This window comes from Rhinolophus sinicus, linkage group LG11 (assembly GCF_036562045.2).
Source record: "Rhinolophus sinicus isolate RSC01 linkage group LG11, ASM3656204v1, whole genome shotgun sequence".
Classification (NCBI taxonomy): Eukaryota; Metazoa; Chordata; class Mammalia; order Chiroptera; family Rhinolophidae; genus Rhinolophus; species Rhinolophus sinicus.
In genome coordinates, this window is record NC_133760.1 from 11,949,253 (window position 1) to 11,968,048 (window position 18,796).

General features: G+C 48.6%; 2 protein-coding genes and 1 long non-coding RNA gene across 3 annotated transcripts; 2 read left to right on the forward strand and 1 right to left on the reverse strand.

Moving 5' to 3' along the window:
* Positions 1 to 121: 121 nt before the first annotated feature.
* On the forward strand, positions 122 to 7,842 carry LOC141567451 (uncharacterized). The gene is made up of 4 exons (XR_012490091.1): positions 122 to 238; positions 891 to 1,018; positions 3,890 to 3,981; positions 7,717 to 7,842. It is a non-coding gene; the product is annotated as an uncharacterized LOC141567451 (long non-coding RNA).
* On the reverse strand, positions 4,480 to 7,740 carry MED29 (mediator complex subunit 29). Its single transcript, XM_019751363.2, has 4 exons — positions 7,441 to 7,740; positions 6,904 to 6,962; positions 6,545 to 6,629; positions 4,480 to 4,795 (listed from the first exon to the last, which is right to left on the reverse strand). The coding sequence occupies exons 1-4, from the start codon at positions 7,654 to 7,656 to the stop codon at positions 4,553 to 4,555; spliced, it is 603 nt and encodes a 200-aa protein (XP_019606922.1). The 5' UTR covers positions 7,657 to 7,740; the 3' UTR covers positions 4,480 to 4,552.
* Positions 7,843 to 7,907: 65 nt separating the features above from the next.
* PAF1 (PAF1 homolog, Paf1/RNA polymerase II complex component) lies at positions 7,908 to 17,926 on the forward strand. The gene is made up of 14 exons (XM_019751359.2): positions 7,908 to 8,186; positions 8,717 to 8,746; positions 14,182 to 14,274; positions 14,587 to 14,708; positions 14,802 to 14,868; positions 14,954 to 15,055; positions 15,138 to 15,243; positions 15,339 to 15,407; positions 15,491 to 15,594; positions 15,678 to 15,794; positions 15,894 to 16,022; positions 16,946 to 17,051; positions 17,168 to 17,258; positions 17,337 to 17,926. The coding sequence occupies exons 1-14, from the start codon at positions 8,140 to 8,142 to the stop codon at positions 17,771 to 17,773; spliced, it is 1,620 nt and encodes a 539-aa protein (XP_019606918.1). The 5' UTR covers positions 7,908 to 8,139; the 3' UTR covers positions 17,774 to 17,926.
* The last annotated feature ends 870 nt before the right edge of the window (positions 17,927 to 18,796 follow it).

The window sequence follows — 18,796 nt, forward strand, 5'->3', positions numbered from 1 at the left end:
CTCAGACCCAGAAGAGCCGACCTCCAGTCCCTCCTAGGTTAGCCCCTAGAGTCCGAACCCCCAGCCCCTCCTCCCTCCGACTTAGAAGGCCAGCTCTCCACCCACCTCCCACCCTATCCTGGCCTTAGACGTCCCAGCCCAGGAGGAAATTCAGGGCAGGACTCCTCCCCACGCCCCACGTAGCCAGCGGGAAAATCCGTGGCCCCAGCGGCGGCCGGGAATCCCCTCTGGAATGACGGTGGGGAAGGGGATGGCCGGGGTCCCCGGCGGGGTTCAGGGGGCAAGTCCTGGGCGGGCAGGAGCTGGGGGAAAGGGGCGGAAACCAGAGAAGCTAAAAATACAGCGAGAACTTCCGGCCTAGGGGGAGGGGAACGGAGAGTAGTTTCCAGAAAAACAAGCGGGGACGGGAAATGCGGGGGTGTGAGAGCCCGGGCGAGTGCGCGGGCGAGCGGGGGCCGTGTACTCGCAGCGGCACGTGTGCCCAGGCCGAGTGTGCGCCTGGTGTGATTGGGCGTGAGCGGGTGCGGCCGGCTTTGTGCAACTGCGTGGGCCTAACTGTGTGTGTGTGTATGTGTGTGTGTCGGACATTGTGTGAAATGTGCGCTGCAGGTGCGAAGGTGTGTGCCCCGACGTGACTGGGTGTGTAACACCTGGGGTGCCTGGGTATGCCATTGGGCAAATAGGTGTGGGACACGAGCGGGCCCACTTTCCTGTGTGAGGGCTGTGTACTTTCAATCCCACTTGACATGGCTGTGAATAAATTGTGTGAAACCGCTTGGGCCTGTGACTGATTTATACTGTTTTTACTTTAACCATCTCTGGGTGTGGGAGTGTGTACTCAGCCTTGTCTCTGAGGTGGTGTTGGTGTGACTTACAAACCCAACCTGCAGGTCTCTTGTACCTCTGAACCACTGTGGGATCTGGAGTGACTAAGTGTGTATAACTCCATGAGAGCCTGGTGAGGGTATGACTGCCTGCCCTCTGCTGTGACGAGGATCTCTGCATACACACTTCCAAGGTGAGTATGTATTAGCATCTGTGAGACGATTGGCAGTTGGGGCTGTGTACAGGCCCCTGCAGCTCATGTGTGTAATGAATAGTGTTTTTATATGTCTGTGTCCTTATTTGGGGGTGTCACTGAGAACATACGAGGCCAGCATCTGGATGTGGTTCCTCTGTGGCCCAGTCACAAGGTAGTGAAACTGGTGAACTTTGGTTCCTGACGTCTACAACTGGCGCATGATGGGGAGGCTGTGGGCGCACTCTCCACTCCGTGTCTCTGCCAGCCTGTATGGGCAGAGCAGACACACACAGGCGCACACACTGGCACCTGGGAAACCTTATCTCTCCCCAGCCAAGGCTGCTTTTGATAATGTTGAGCTGAGGGCATGGCTGAGTCAGCCAGTGATGGGCAAAGTCTGCGATGGGGTAAGAGATAGCAGGTTAAGTAGTGGTTAGAGTGTTGTTTGTGTATTCACATGGATTGTTCCTTTAGTCTGTTGTGGGTTTGTCACTGGGACTGAGAGCCTGGGGACACCATGATTATAGGATGGTGGGTTATGCTATTCTCTGCTGGGGTGCGGTGGGGTGTTGTATGTGCCTCTGTCCCCCAAAACAGTTTGCTGTGTGGCAGTGCATCTCATGTACACCCTTCCCTGGAGAGTGTGGTCGTGCAACAGGCTGTACGTTGCCCTCTGGGTCAAATAACCTAGTGAAGATCTAAACCAAGGGCCTCCATAACCTGCCTGGACTTCTGTCCCTGCCTCTTCACTGTGGTCCAGGACTCCATGTTATTCCATAAACACACTGTCACTTTCCTGCCTCAGGGCCTTTGCACTTGCCACTCCCTTCCTGGAACCTCTTTCCCCCAGTGTCCACAGTATTCGCTCTCCAAGTCTGCCTTCTCAGCGAGGCCTTCATGTCATGTCAAGGATTTTAAAAGTTAAAAACAAACAAACCCACAAATCTTGGTATATTTAACAAATACATGTAACATCTATTTACAGACCATAATGAATACCCATGAACCACTACCCAACCTAAGCTCTAACTTTCTCAATAAAGTAACATAATTCTCCACACAAGTCTTGCATGTTAGATTCCTAAGTACCTTTGTTATTTTTTTCTATTAAAAATCTCCACTTCTGATCCAATTTTTCTACTTTTAGTTTTCTTCTTGGAACTTCCGATATACTGTTGACCCTTGAACAACAAGGTTTTGAACTGGGCAGGTCCACTTATATGTGGATTTTTTTTTCAATAAATACTGTAAATGTGTTTTTCCTTATGATTTTCTTAGTGGTTTTTGTGTTGACTCCACCTCAGGACTAGCTGTACCTCAGTCTTTGGAGTGTGTTGTGCCTATGGTCTGACACTTCTCAACTGCTATGTACCCTCAGGCTGGAAGCTGGTGGGTTCTTCTGGGGAAGGTGCCTTTTTGGTTGTACACAGATAATTGCATCATGTTAAGTGGGAATATGACTTTGTTCTTGTATTTATTTGGAGATCACTATGGTTGAGGATGTGCATGGTGCTAAATTGACAAGGACTAGATTATAATGGTCAGTGCTTTTTTTATTTAATTAGGAACAGTGTGTTTCTCCAGGGCCCATCAGCTCCAAGTAGTTGTCCTTCAATCTAGTGGAGAGCGCAGCTCAGCTCCAAGTCCAGTTGCATTTTCAGTCTTTAATTGCAAAGGCCGCAGCCCACCATCCCATGTGGGAATTGAACTGGTAACCCTGTTGTTGAGAGTTGGTGCCCTAACCAACTGAGCAATCCGGCCGCCCCTCCGGAAGCTCAGTGGAAGATCGTTGTCTTCAATCTAGCTGTGGAGGGCGCTGCTCACTGGCCCATGTGGGAATCGAACAGGCAACCCTGTTGTTCAGAGCTCGCGCTCTAACCAACTGAGCCATCCGGCCACCCCTACTGGTCAGTTTTATGTGTCAACTTGGCTAGGCTACAATATCCAGTTATTCAATCAAAGTCTATTCTAGATGATGCTGTGAAGATACTTTGTAGATATGGCTGAAGTCCATTATCAGTTGACTTTAAGTAAAGGAGATGATCCTACATCTGGGGAGTCAGGTGAAAGGGCTGCTTCAGTCAAATAAATGGACAGAGCGGTGGCTTCCCTGAGGAAGGAATTCTACCTGTGGACAGCAGCTTCAGCTAGTGCCCCAGTCTGCTGCCCTCCCTAAGGGCCTGCCCTATGTGCCTGGCATGTCAAGGAAGGACAGGGAGAAAGGGAAGGAACCTCCTGGGATATATATGTGCACGCACGCACACACACACACACCGGCTGGCCATTTCCCAGGACTTCAGTGTGGGGACTTGGGCTTTGGGTGAATCACCAGGTCTACATGGTTCTGGGGTTTCCTTGCAGATGTGGGGTCCAGGACAGGAGGCGTCTGGGCAGTGACAGAAGGTGTTGGGTGGGGCAGTCCCCCAACCAGCCTGAGTCACTTGAGCCTTTCACACCCCACCAGCTGGGCCTGGGCTGGGAGCTCCACCCTGCACTTGCCCAGGCCTGAAGGCCATGGCTGAGCTCCCCAAAGCTTGCTCTCAGAGAAGTGGAGAGCCTGGTGGGGCACTCCCTCCCTAGAGCCCCCTCCCCAAGGCCTGCTTCCCGGAGGAGCTGGGGCTCAGGCGCCTGGGTTCTTCCCCAGGACTGATGATTCACACTTTCTGGGGCCTTTTCACTTCTCCTTTGGGGCTAAAAATATAGGGACCGAGGCATCCAGCTGGGCCAGGCTTCACCACGGATTGCACAATGCCCTTAGTCGGGGTGCTGCTGACGCAGGCCCAAGCCTGGTATGGGTTGGGGCTGAGGTGCTCCCTGACCAGGCATGCTGAAGTCAGGGCTTAGACCCCTCCACTTCCCTTTTCCTAGACCAAGGACACTGGAGGCTGGGCTGAAATGGGAGGTGCTAAGGATCCTCGGCTTGGCGGCTGTAACCCCTGGAAATGAAGGTCCCTCTCCAGGTAACCCAGGGGTTCTGGCTCCCAGAATCTGGCCTCCTTCACAGACAGAGTCCCAGTGAGGAGCTGGGGACAGAACACAGCAGCAAAGGGGAACTGGGAGAGAGATGGTCAGCGACAGGGAGACACAGGACCACAGAGCAGAGACAGACATAGGGACAAAAAAAGACTGAATGAGAGACAACAGACACACCCAGCAGACACACAAAGGCAGGCAGGCAAGGTAGAAAAAAGGGCAGACACAGAGATCATGCTTAAATTGGGACAGAATCAAGTAAGGATAGAGGGAGAGGGGCCCAGTGAGGGCTTCACACCCAGGCCAGGTAGGGGACGTGCCCCTCAGGTCATCATCAGGCACAGTCCAAGGTCCACCCTTGGAGGGAGGAGAGCAGGCCGCCAGCTGAAGCAAGGCCCCGCCCCGTGCGCGCTCTGCTGGCCTCTGCTGCCCCCTGCTGGCTTCGGCCCCAGTACTCAGGCGGGAAGAAAAGTCAGAGACAAGGCTGTTTTGAGGCCACTCTTCATTCCCTCCCTTTCCCTCTCCCTGACAGCCTGGTCCATTCCCAGCCCTGCCAGCTCACAGGGCACCCCCAGGGCCCGTAGGTGGTGCAGGAGTCTTGCCCGTGACTTTGTTGGCACAGTCCAGCAGAGCGGTGTGAATGTCCTTGGCACAGGCAATCTGGGCTTTGATGACTGCCAGGTACTGTGGGTAGGGTAGGCTGTCAGGCTGCACTGCGTCGGGCTTGGTAGCGGTGGGCACCAGCGTTGGAGAGTGCTTGGCACTGTCGCAACTCTGTGACAGGCACTCATGTGCCAAGCGCTGTGGATGGGCAGGCAAGGTGCAACATCAGCCTCACTCTGGGTACTCCCAACCCCGCCCCAAAGACCAGCCTGAGGTAGCCTGCTGGGTCCCTGGACTCCTGGTCTGGGGGTCAGATCCTAACCCTGCTAAACACTTGCTGGGTGAGCTCAGGTGAGCAGCTGTGCCCCTCTGAACCTGTTTCCTCTTTTGGAAAATGGGTTTAATAACTATCTCTGCAACTCATAAGGTGAGAATGGTGAGAACAGGGTGTGGGACAGACACAGGTTCTGGCACATCACTTAAGTGCTAACGAATGAGTGTTAGCTACTATGACTGTGACTGTCCTAACCCCAGGCTTGGTATTGGCAGTGGCTTCTCTGATGACATCTGCTCCCAGTTTTCCTCCTACTTCTTTGGTTGTTCCTTCTAGATACTTAAATGCAGCAACTCCCACATCCCATCTCCTCCTTTAATTCTCAAGTCCTCTGGCGCTGTCTCATTCCCGTATGAGTGCCCACCTCAGCACTGTGACGACACATCTGTGTCCCCAGCCTCCCCTGACATTCCAGAGCTCTCACACTCCCCGCACCCCCAACGGCTCCTCTTTCTAGGTCCCTGTCTTACGGATGGCACTACCATTCCAACTGGAGCCCTGGGACTCATCCTGGAGGCTCCTCCTCTTGCAACCTCTCAGTTCCCATGGCCTCTGAGTTTCTCTCCCTTCGGCCCTTCCCCCCTTCCTCAGGGCCTTGTCCTGGTGGAGCCTCGCCCATTGAATCCTGCCCTGGCTGCCTCCTTGGGTTCCAAGCTTCCACTCTTGGCCCCTTTAATCCATCCCTCATTTGGCAGCCAGAGTCATATTCCTAAAAAAGCAATGGGTCCACGTTCTTCCCTGCTTGAAACTCTGGATGGCTCCCCAGCACCCTCAGGACTATGTTCAAAATTCAGCAAGCCCCAATCCCAACTACACCTTAGCCAGACTGCATTGCATGATGTTCCTAAAGGGAACTTAAAGCAGAAGCTGTTCCTTCTGGCTGGAATGCCTTTCTACCACTATCAGGCTTCTTGAACTCTGACTGTTTCTTCAAAACCCAGTTCAAAATTATGATGGCAATGATAATACTATGGAAATATTTGCCATGTGCCCAGTACCATGTTAAGTACTTTACATTCATGATCTTGCTGAGTGTTTCCCGAAAATCCATTTTCCAAAGGAGGAACCCTAGGCTCAGATGTAGAGGTTGGTGGTCCATCTGATTCCAGAGGCTGTGCTCTTAGCCACTTGCCCTCCTTTGGATTCCTGCCCCACCTCCATTTTTGTTCCTGCCTCAGCTCAGATGTGTTCTCCACCAGTAGCTTTCCCTGAGTCACTCTCTACCTATCCCTAACCCAGGCAGGGTCAGGTTCCTTCTCTGGGCTTCCACAGCCCCCTGAGCTTCCCTCATTTCAATCCTGACTTCTTTAACTGTGCTCCCAATCCCCTATCCCAGCCCTGATCTCTAAGGCCTGGGCTTCTCCATCACAGCTCTGAGCACTCTGAGGCATCAATGATTGGGCATGTGTGTCACCCCACTGGGCTAGAAGCTCTGAGAAGGCAAAGATCAGGGCAACACTGTGTTCCCAGCTTCAGATGAAGTATAGGTCTGGCCCTCAGGAGGTGCCAGTGTGTGTGTGTGTGTGTGTGTGTTAACTGACTGAATAAGGGTTCCTGAAGACCCAGGGATTGAGGGAAGATTGTGGTCACCCAGTGTCTAGGAGGCCCCTTACCAGGCAGAGCTCCAGCTGGTCACAGAGTGCGTAGAACTCCTCCAGACACTTGTCAAAGCGCTGTATGGGTCCATCACTGCTCTTTCTATAGCCCAGGAGAAGGAGACTGAGAAACGGGTTTTCAATCTCTGGGACATCTACCCAACTAAGTAACCATGAGGAAACCAGGTATAGGCCCAGGAGCCCCGAGGCAGGGCCTATGGAATTGTTAATAGTAGAAGAGGCAAAAAGAGCAAGGCCCTACGGAGCCCTTCTTGAAAATAGGAGGAAAGGAGGGTGGGTGGGCGGGGCTTGGGGGATGAGTTTCTAAGATGGGGTGGAGATAGGGGTAACATCTTAGGATATGGGACTATACTCACTGTCCGTTGTCAATATTAGTGTTCTGAATCAAGTTCTGGGCTGCAACCTTCATCAAAGTCTAGTTTTAAAAATAAAGGTGAGAAATGGAGAAACAGAAGGGGACACTTTTGGTAGTCTACACTCTTCCTTAAGATCTAATCAATCTCAGGCCTCTTCACGTGACACCGTCTGTCACTCCAGAGTAACTCCCGTTTCCATTCCTCTATAGCAATAATCACCCGTATTCTCTCCAATGACCTCCCGGACACATCTTAGAGTCCTCACCCACCAATCACAAGCAGAATCTCTGTCTGTACAAGCCGTCCTTTCTCAGGCATTAAGGACCAAAGCTCGGTTTCTCCTTTAAACTCCCTCCCACTTGAATTCCAGCCAATCCCAGGCTCAACATCCGCGCTGCTCCCACTAGGACCAACTCTCACTCCTTTTCCCTGCCTAACGCTTCTTTTGCCCGCTCCCAGCCTTAACAGCCCCTCCGCCCACCCCTTTAAGTCTGACAGCCAAACCCCGCTTGCTTAATGAAGCTCCCGGCCAATCACCTGAAGACTCTCCTTTAGCTGTGGGATGAGCATCTTATAGCGTTGCACGGGATCGAAGTCCTGTTGTTGTTGCTGCAAAAGCCCGCTCTGGGCAGGCCCCACCAGTTGTGTCGGTGGTTGCGGCTGCTGCTGGCTACCCGGGCCACCAGCCGAACCTGGGCCAGACACACCAGCAGCTGAGGATGCCGCTGAAGCCTGCTGCTGGGACGCAGCCATCTTTCTCACTTAGCGCGCCGGAAGTGCGTTATAAGCGTGTCTCTCCGGTTTTCCTTACAGCGTTTTCGTCTCTAGGCCTTGTTTGCTTGTTAGCTCCGCCTCTCAAGCAATTCAGCCAATGGAAGGAAAGGCACCCCATTCTCCAACACCAGACTGTCAAATCCGACGTCCAGTCTGACCCTTACTCAGCCGTTGGCCAATCCGGGTGTGGGTTTAATCTGGACTCTATTTCCCAGAAGGCCTCGCAGCTTGAGGCGACCAGTCTGAGCCTCACTGTCTTGGCGGCAGTTGGTGGAGCCGCAGCTGCGAGTTTGCGGCTGCGCGTTTACCTGAGAACTCTTATCAACCCACCGGGCTAAACCCCCGGACAGGGGCGCCAACCCGAGCGCTGCGTGGGATTTCGTGTCCGCCGAAGTCTGCACGCTCCACCTTGTCTTTCTGCGGCTCAGCAGAATCCAGTCGGACTGCCATCGTCTCGTCGCCATGGCGCCCACCATCCAGACCCAGGCCCAGCGGGAGGATGGCCACAGGTAGGCTTCACACCTCTTGGCTGTACCGCTTTCCTCTGGGTCTGTCCAGCTTTCGGGGAGGCGGGGGTCAGGGTCGGGTGTCTACCTATAACGTCACTAGCCCCCCAGATCTGCCCGTGACGTCACGGAGTGCTCACGTTTGAGGAAGGCAGGTTCCTCATCCCTGAGTTCCTTAAGGGATGGGATGTTGCCTCCCGGCCATGGAGTTCGGGGATTAAGCTCTTGGAGACTTTTCATAAGGGATTGAGCTCTTATTCCTCCAGTCAAGCGTCTGGAGACCCCTTTTTCCAAAAACAGTTGAGTACGTGGTTCTTTTGATTACACTTGAAGACACCCTTTTCAAAAGGAATTGAGCATTTTCTCTAAAAGGAATTGAACACTTGGTTCCTTCCATTAAAGCACTTGGTGCACCCATACCGAAAGGATGAGCATTTGTCATCCCCTTCTTAAAAGTTTGGAGAAGCCCCCTTCACTCTCCTGTCAGTCTCCTTTTCTTCATCGTTTACCGATGTCTCTCTCTTACCCACCAGGCCCAATTCCCACCGGACTCTGCCTGAGAGGTGAGCCCCATTATATTTTCCTAGGAGGGGTGGTCCAAGGGGGGCAGGGAGCAGAGGTGGGGCAGCAGGGGCCGGTTTCCACCCCCTACCAATATTATCAGCGTATTTTATGATTCCAAACCCCCCAACACCCTCCCCTTTGGCAACCATTAGCTTGTTCTCTATATCTGTGGGTCTGTTTCTATTTTGTTTTGTTTGTTTTGTCTTAAAATTCCACATGTAAGTGAAATCATGCATGTTATGTTGTCTTTCTCTGTCTAAAGTATTTCACTTAACAAAATAATCTGTGGGTCCACCCATGTTGTTCCAAATGGTAACATTTCATTCTTTTTTTATTGGTGAATAATATTCAATTTTACACACACGTCTTCTTTATTCATTCATATATTGATGGACATCGATCCTGGTTGCTTCCATATCTTGGCTATTACTAGTAATACTGCAGTGAACATAGGGGTGTGTATGTCTTTTTATTTTTTTGAGGAATCTCCATACTGTTTTCCATAGTGGTTGCACTAATTTACAATCCCCACAGTGTATGAAGGTTCCCTTTTCTCCACAACCTCACCATCACTTGTTATTTGTTGATTTTTTTTTTTAAAGGAAAGCACATTCTTTTTAAAATTTTTTAAACTTTTTTTTTTTTTTTTTTTGTAATAAATTTTGTTGGGGAACAGTGTGTTTCCCCAGGGCCCATCAGCTCCAGGTGGTTGTTCTCCAGTTTAGTTGTGGAGAGTGCAGCTCAGTTCCAAGTCCAGTCGCGGTCTTCAATCGTTAGGTGCAGGGGGCGCAGCCCACCATCCCATGCGGGAATCGAACCTGCAACCTTATTGTTGAGAGCTCGCCCTCCAACCAACTGAGCCATCGGCCGCCCCTCTGGAAGTTCAGCAGCAGCCCGCTGTCTTCAGTCTAGTTGTGGAGGGCACAGCTCACTGGCCCATGTGGGAATCAAAACGGCAATCCTGTTTTTCAGAGTTTGCGTTCTAACCAACTGAGCCATCCAGCCGCCCATTTGTTGATTTTGATGATAGCCATTCTGACAGGTGATATCTCATTGTGGTTTTAATTTGCATTTCCCTGATGATTAGTGATGCTGAGGCGTTTTTCATGTCTGTTGGCCACCTGTGTGTCTTTGAAGAAATGTCTGTTCAGATCCTCTGCCCATTTTTAAATTGGATTGTTTGGGGTTTTTTTGGTGTTAAGTTGTATGAGTTCCTTACATATTTTGGATATTGATGCCTTATCAACTGTATCATTTGCAAATATCTTCTCTCATTCAGTAGGTTGTCTTTTTGTTTTGTTGATGATTTCCTTCACTGTACAAAAACTTTTCAGTTTGATGTAGTCCCATTTGTTTATTGTTTCTGTTGCCCTTGCCTGAGGAGATATACCAAAAAACAAAATACTGCTAAGAGCAATGTCAAAGATTTTACTGCCTATTTTTCTTCTGAGAGTTTTATGGTTTCAGGTCTTACATTTAAGTTTTTAATCCATTTTGAGTTTATTTTTGTATATGGTGTAAGACATTGGTCCAATTGAATTTTTTTGCATATATCTGTCCAGTTTTCCAAACACCACTTATCGAAGAGACTATCTTTACCTTATTGTACTTCCTTGCCTCCTTTAGATTAATTGACTATAAAGCGAGGATTTATTTCTGGGCTATCTGTTCTATTCCACTGATCTATATGTTTTTATGCCAGTACCATATGTGTGATTATTGTAGCTTTATAGTATAGTTTGATATCAGGGAGCCTGATACCTCCTACTTTGTTCTCAAAATTTATTTGGTTATTTGGGCTCTTTTGTGCTTCCATATAAATTTTAGGATTAGTTGTTTTAATTCTGAGAAGAATGCCATTAGTGTTTTAATAGGGATTACACTGAATCTGTAAATTGCTTTAGTTAATAAAGACATTTTAACAATATTAATCCTTACAATCCATGAGCAAGGTATATCTTCCATTTCTTTGCATCTTTAATTTATTTCCTCAATGTCTTACAGTTTTCTGAGTACAGGTCTTTCACCTTTGGTTAAATTTATCTCTTGGTATTTTAATACTTTTTGATGCAACTGTAAATGGGATAGTTTTCTTAATTTTTCCTTCCGATAATTTGTTATTGGTGTATAGAAATGCAACAGATTTCTGTATATTGATTCTGCAACTTACTGAATTCATTTATTCTACTAGTTTTTTTGTGGATTCTTTAGGATTTTCTATATACAGATCATGTTGTATTCAAATAATGAGTTTTACTTCTTCCCTTCTGATTTGGATGCCTTTTCTTTTTCTTGTCATTGCTGTGGCTAGGATTTCCAATACTATGTTGAATAGAAGTGGTGATACTGGGCATCCTTGTCTTGTTCCTGATCTTAGAGGAAAAGCTTTTAGCTTTTCACCATTGAGTATATTAGCTGTGAGTTTATTATATATAGCCTTTGTTATGTTGAGATATGTCCCTTCTGTTGAGTTTTTATAAAACGATGTTGAATTTTATCAAATGCTTTTTCTGCATCTGGGACAATCAAATAGTTTTTATCCTTCATTTTGTTAATGTAATGTCATGCTGTTTGATTTACGGATGTTGAACCATTCTTGCATCCCTGGGATAAATCCCACTTGGTCATAATTTATAATCTTTTTTTTTTTTTTAAAAAGATTTTATTGGGGGAGGGGAACAGGACTTTATTGGGGAACAGTGTGTACTTCCAGGCCTTTTTTTCCAAGTCAAGTTGTTGTCCTTTCAATCTTAGTTGTGGAGGGTGCTGTTCAGCTTCAAGTTGTTGTCCTTTCAGTCTTAGGTGTGGAGGGCGCAGCTCAGCTCCAGGTTCAGTTTCTAGTTGCAGGGGGCACAGCCCACCATCCCTTGTGGGACTTGAACCGGCAACCTTGTGGTTGAGAGGACGCACTCCAACCGAGCCACCCGGGAGCTCAGCAGCAGCTCAGCTCAATGTGCCGTGTTCAATCTTAGTTGCAGGGGGCGCTGCCCACCATCCCTTGCAGGACTCGAGGAATTGAACTGGCAACCTTGTGGCTGAGAGCCCACTGGCCCATGTGGGAATCGAACCGGCAGCCCTCGGAGTTAGGCGCATGGAGCTCCAACCGTCTGAGCTACCGTGCCAGCCCCTATAATCTTTTTAATGTATTGTTGAATCTGGTTTGCTAATAATTTGTTGAGAATTTTTTTTAAAATTTTATTGGGGAATATTGGGCTCCCAATATCCCCCAAGTTGTTGTCCTTCAATTTAGTTGTGGAGGGCACAGCCCCTGTGGCGATAGAACCAGGAACCCTGTTGTTCAGAGCTTGCGAGCTAACCAACTGAGCCGTCCAGCTGCCCCTATTGAGAATTTTTGTGTCTATGTTCATCAAGGATATTAGCTTGTAATTTTTGTTGTAATGTCTTTGTATGGTTTTGGTATCAAGGTAATGTTGGCTTCATAGATTGAGTTTGGAAGTGTTCCTTCCTGTTCCAGTTTTTTGAATTAGTTTAAGAAGGATAGGTGTTCATTCTTTGAATGTTTGGTGGAATTTACCTGTCAAGCAGTCTGGTCCTGGACTTTTATTTGTTGGAAGTTTTTTGATTATTGCTTCAATTTCATTGTCAGTAATTGGTCTGTTTAACAGATTTTGTATTTCTTTTGGTTCAGTCTTGGAAGGTTATATACTTGTAGACATTTATCCATTTTTTCTAGATTGTTGAATTTGTTGGCATGTAATTGTTTATAGTATTTTTTAAATGATTCTTTGTATTTCTGTGGTGTTGGTTGTACCTTTTCTTTCATTTATGGTTTTATTTATTTCGGCTCTCTTTTTTTCCTTGAAGAGTTTGGTTTAAGGTTTGTCAATTTTGTTTATCTTTTCAAAGAAACGGCTCTTAGTTTTATTGATCTTTTCTATTTTTAAAAATTTCTATTTCACTTATTTCCACTCTGATCCTGTTTTCTTCCTTCTGTTTACTTTGGGTTTTGTTTGTTCTTATTTTTCTAGTTCCTTTAAGTATAGACTTAAGATTGTTTATTTGGGATTTTTGTTGTTTCTTGAGGTAGGCTTGTATAACTGTGAACTTTCCTTAGAACTGCTTTTGCTGCATCTTATACATTTTGAAAAGTTCTTTTCATTTTCATTTCTTTGAAGATAGTTTTGATTTCTTGTTTGATCCATTTGGTAGCATGCTGTTTAGTCTTCACATATTTGTGTGTTTTTTCCAGTTTTCTTCCTGTAATTTCTAGTATTTATTCCTATTGTGGTAGGAAAAGATGCTTGATATGATTCCAGTCTTCTTGAGTTTGAGGCTTGTTTTGTGGCTTAGTGTGTAACTAGTCTGGAGAATGTTCCATATGCATTTGAAAAAAAAAGTGTGTTCTGCAGCTTTTGGATGAAATGTTCTATAATTATCTATTAAGGCTATCTGGTCTAATGTAATATTTAAGGTTATTATTTTCCATCTGGATGGACTTATCCATTGATGTGAGTGGGGTATTAAAATCCCCTATTATTGTATTACTGTGGATTTCTCCCTTTATGTCCAATATTTGCTTTACATATTTAGGTGCTCCTGTGTTGGGTGCATAGATATTTACAATTGCTATATTTTCTTCTTGGATTGACCCCTTTATGATGATATAATGTCCTTCTTTGTCTTTTACATTTTTTGTTTTAGTCTATTTTAAAGTCTGATATGAGTATTGCTATTCTACCTTTAATTTCTATTCTCACGGAATATCTGTTTCCATCCCTTCTTTCCATCTGTATGTCATTAAATTTGAAGTGAGTCTCTTGTAAGCAGCCTGGGTCATGTAAGTAGATGGGTCATTTTTTTTTTTAAAGATTTTATTGGGGAAGGGGAACAGTGTGTATTTCCAGGACTTTTTTGGGGAACAGTGTGTTTTTCCCAGGACCTATCAGCTCCAAGTCAAGCTGTTGTCCTTCAATCTTGTGGAGGGTGCAGCTCAGCTCTAAGTCCAGTCACCATCCCATGTGGGAGTCGAATCGGCAACCTTGTTAAGAGCATGCACTCTAACCAACTGAGCCATCCAGTCGCCTCTGGGTCATGTTTTTTAATCCATTCAGCCACCCTGTGTCTTTTTATTGGAGCATTTAATTCATTTACATTTAAAGTAATTATTGTTATATACGTATTGCCATTCTGTTTGTTTTGGTTGTTTTTATATTCGTCTCTGTTCCTTTCTTCTCTTGTGGTTTCCTGGTTTTTAATATTTTGTTGGGGTTCCTTTCTCTTTATTCTTTGTATATATTTTGTAGGTTTTTGGTTTATGGCTGCCATGAGGTTTATGGATACCATTAGCAGTCTGTTTATGTTATCGTGTTTTCAGTCTTTTTGTGTTGTGTATATCCTTGCTACTTACTGTAGTTTGATACTTTTTTCTTTTGACTTTCATAGTAGCTTTTTAAATGAGCCATTGTGTTCCCAGGTCTGGAGTGGTCTGCCGAGTCAAGTACTGCAATAGCCTCCCTGACATCCCCTTCGACCCCAAGTTCATCACCTACCCCTTTGACCAGAACAGGTGAGACTAAGATTGGGGATTGGAAACAACTGAGTACGAGCTCCTTGAGGATAAGGATTGTTTCTCTTGTTGACTGCTCGCCTCAGGGCCTAGAACAGTACCTCACATACTATAGTAGTAGATGCCTGATAAATGTTTGTTAATGAGAAAGCAGTGTCCAAGTCTCTTCCCACTGGAGAGCCAGCGTTCTGACTCAAACATGGGGGACACTCCGCTCTGAGCTCCTCCAGAGAAATTTAGCCTCTGTGAAGCAGGGATGTGAGGGGCAGAGCTGGAATCAACAAACCATAATGGGCATGTGTCCGCACCCAGGTTCGTCCAGTACAAAGCGACTTCCTTGGAAAAACAGCACAAACATGACCTCCTGACTGAGCCAGACCTGGGGGTTACCATTGACCTCATCAACCCCGACACCTACCGCATTGACCCCAGTGGTAGGTAGGGAGGCAGGGAGGGCCTGCTATCGGCCAGCAAAGGCCAGGCCTGGGTCTCCCTCATGGTCCTCTTGCCGTCTTGCTCTTCTCTAGTACTCCTAGATCCAGCTGATGAGAAGCTTCTGGAAGAGGAGATTCAGGCCCCCACTAGCTCCAAGAGGTGAGGGGGCGGTGAGTGGGGACTGGGGACTGGCTCCAGTGGGAGCAGGACGGTGGGGTCCTAAGTGCCTGACCCTCCACCCCAGGTCACAGCAGCACGCGAAGGTGGTGCCATGGATGCGGAAGACAGAGTACATCTCCACCGAGTTCAACCGTTACGGTATCTCCAACGAGAAGCCTGAGGTCAAGTAAGTCGTGGAGGGAAGGGAGGGAAGGTGGAAATTTCAGGTATGTCCAGTGGCCCCTAAAGGCCTTTCTCTTGACCCCTAGGATTGGGGTTTCTGTGAAACAGCAGTTCACTGAGGAAGAAATATACAAAGACAGGGATAGCCAGATCACAGCCATTGAGAAGACTTTTGAGGACGCCCAAAAATCGGTGATTGAGGGACTGGGATGGGGGAGGCCGACAAAGGACAAAGGGGTGGCTCTAGAGCTCTTCATCGTCCTCCTCACCGTTTTTGCCCCCGCCAGATCTCCCAGCATTACAGCAAGCCCCGAGTGACACCAGTGGAGGTCATGCCTGTCTTCCCCGACTTTAAGGTCAGATGTGGGACAGCAGGCAAAGGGGATGGACAGCCTGCCATCTCTGCCTGTCTGTCTGACCCGTGCCCTCCACCCCCCAGATGTGGATCAATCCATGCGCTCAGGTCATCTTTGACTCAGACCCAGCCCCCAAGGACACAAGTGGTACAGCTGCTTTGGAGATGATGTCTCAGGCCATGATCAGGTAAGTGGCCCTGCTGCCCCCCTTGGCCTGCTCCTCATTATCCTTTGTCCTCACTTCATTCTTCCTCCTCTTCCCCCAACCAGGGGCATGATGGATGAGGAAGGGAACCAGTTTGTGGCCTACTTCCTGCCTGTGGAAGAGACGTTGAAAAAACGAAAGCGGGACCAGGAGGAGGAAATGGACTATGCCCCGGATGATGTGTGCGTGGCTTGGGGTTACACTTTGGGGATTGAGAACTATGTCTCCCTTTGTCTCTCATATGGAAGAAACGGGCCTAACCCTGTCCTCCTCCCCCTCAGGTATGACTACAAGATCGCTCGGGAGTATAACTGGAATGTGAAGAACAAGGCTAGCAAGGGCTATGAGGAAAACTACTTCTTCATTTTCCGAGAGGGTGATGGAGTTTACTACAATGAGCTGGAGACCAGGTACTCAGCACACTCCTACCTCAGATTAGCCTAGGTCTGTGCTTCAGGGTCAAGATCCTGGGGTACGCCACCTTGGAGGTCATTTATACCTAAGGAATTGTCATACACATTTGTAAGCAAGAGCAGCAGACGCCTTGTTTAACACGAGAACCCAGAGAGAAAATCTTTATGTAACGCTGGAGATATTTAGAGCTTTTGTGTAGGGTAGATAGCCAAGTCTCCCGATATTAAGAGACTTCATGTAAAAGTAAACATAGCCAAAGTATGGGGTCATACACCTTAGCATATTTTAAACAAAACAGTGGATACACACGTTTGAAAATGTGACCCCTAAAATTTTTCCATGAAGGCTAAAAGTTTACTGATGGCTGGGGCATTTGGTATAAGGGTTGGGGGAAAAAAGGGTGTCCTTGAATTTTTATTTGAAGCAGAGATTACAAATTCTGAACCCATAAACAAGGCTAGGCAGGAAATGTAAAAAAAAGGCACAGTGGGCTGGTGGGATCTGGGTGACCTAGAGCTTTTGACAATCTCCAAGGGGGTGCCATGACCCAGCCCAACAAAAGGCTCCAACCCATTGCTGATATGCTGTAGGAGAGAAAAAGGCCCAGTGGGGCTGTAGACTCTTATTTTCCAAAAACCAGAAATCTAGATTTTGTGTTTTTATGTGTTGGTAATTAATTCTCATTAAAATCTCTATATGCGTGTGTATACACACACTTCATGAAGTGCAGAGCATCCAAGCTGGTATCTTGGGAGCTATCATCCTTCCCTTCCCCTGCTCCAAAGCAGAATTTGGTTACCCTTATTCAATCTGTATTTATTCTGGTCTGTTCTGGACTAAGAACCAAGTCAGAGCAGATCCCTCACGGGGGGTTTTTAACTGCATCTTCCACACCCCTCCCCCAACTTGCCCACTTCAGGGTCCGCCTGAGTAAGCGCCGGGCCAAGGCTGGGGTTCATTCGGGTACTAATGCCCTGCTTGTGGTCAAACACCGCGACATGAACGAGAAGGAATTAGAAGCTCAGGTAACACGCACCTCTGGCCCAGGGCACCCATGGGGAGTGTGGTGGTGGGTGAGGAGGGGAACAGAAGCCTCATAGATTGAATACACTCTTCTTTCCCTCTATCCTGCTGCTTCCAGGAGGCACGGAAAGCCCAGCTGGAGAACCATGAACCCGAGGAGGAAGAGGAAGAGGAGATGGAGACAGAAGAGAAAGAAGTTGGGGCCTCAGGTAAAGCTACAGAAGCCAAACCCTGGGAGCCTTGGGAGGGTGGGAAACTGGGTTTCACTTCTCCCTGTTCCCTCACAGATGAGGAGCGAGAGAAAGGCAGCAGCAGTGAGAAAGAAGGCAGTGAGGACGAGCGCTCTGGCAGTGAGAGTGAACGGGAAGAGGGTGACAGGGATGAGGCGAGTGAAAAGAGTGGCAGCGGCGAGGACGAGAGCAGTGAGGATGAGGCCCGCGCCGCCCGGGACAAAGAGGAGATCTTCGGCAGCGATGCGGATTCGGAGGACGCGGACTCTGAGGACGAGGACCAAGGACGGGCCCACGGCAGTGACAATGAGTCCGAGAGCGGCAGCGATGGCGCGGGCCAGCGGAGCCCCAGCCCCAGCCCGAGCCGCAGCCCCAGCCCCAGCCCGAGCCGCAGCGCCAGTCCCTTCCCCAGCGGCAGCGAGCACTCAGCCCAGGAGGATGGCAGTGAAGTTGCACCTTCTGATTCCAGTGAAGCCGACAGTGACAGTGACTGAGTCCCAGGACCTTCAGGGCTGGCGCAGCCGTGATTGTTATGTGATTGTTACGCGCAGGAAGGCACTTTCCCAGTGGTCCGTTCGTGAGCCCTTTTGTTTCCCTGCCTCCCTCCAAACCTTTGCTATTAATAAAGCCAGCTCCTCCATTCCCTCCCCAGGCCTATGGTCTCATTCTGCTGACATCTTCCCGCTCCCACCCCCGCCCTTCCCGCACCCCTTTCCCCCAGGCACTAGGTGGCCTCCGCTTAAGGCATAAGAAGCAAAGTCCACAAAGGCAGGACCATTAGGTTTTCAATGAAATGTAGCATAACAAAGGTCAGAATCGTTTTTCGTTGTTTTTTTTCCAAAATAAGCCCAGACCATTAAACAAGTGAAACTCCAACAAATAAGTCTTCTCCAACAGCGAGAAAAACTGTACAGTTACTCAAAGCTGATCTGCCAGTGGGGCTGAGGATAGAAGGGAGGGTGAAATCATGGCGGAGGGGCCCGTGGGGGCACTGGAGCGGGAGAGGGTCAGGGTCCTGCCCATCAGAGTGGGGCCGCCTGCGTCCTGCACACTCTGCTGTCAGGTGGAAGGAGGGGGGCAGCTCTTGCCGCCCACTGTGTTGGGGGGGGATTGTCCCTTACCACCTCCCAGTGCCAGGAAGAGCCAGCTCACTCTGATGGCTAGTGAACAAGATGGGACTGGCTGGGAGGGGGAGGGTCCTGTAAGAGGGACACCCTGCTGATTCCAAACAAGGTGGCCCCTGTCCATCCCACTTCCCGGGGCTGGTGGGAGAGGGATTGGAGAAGCCCTGGGAGTTTGAGGGGAATGAGCAAAGGCACAGAAACATGGAGGGGCCGGGGTGGGGGACTTGCATAGGTTGATGAGTGTGCAAGAGGTACATAAATAAACCTGACACCCCACCCAGCCCGGCACTGGGAGAGGAGGTGGGGACCTGGAGCAGGTCCCCAGGGCTACACCACCCCCTGGCTTCCTCCCCCTCCCTGGGCTCAGCTGAGGGAGGTCCAGACCAGGAGGGT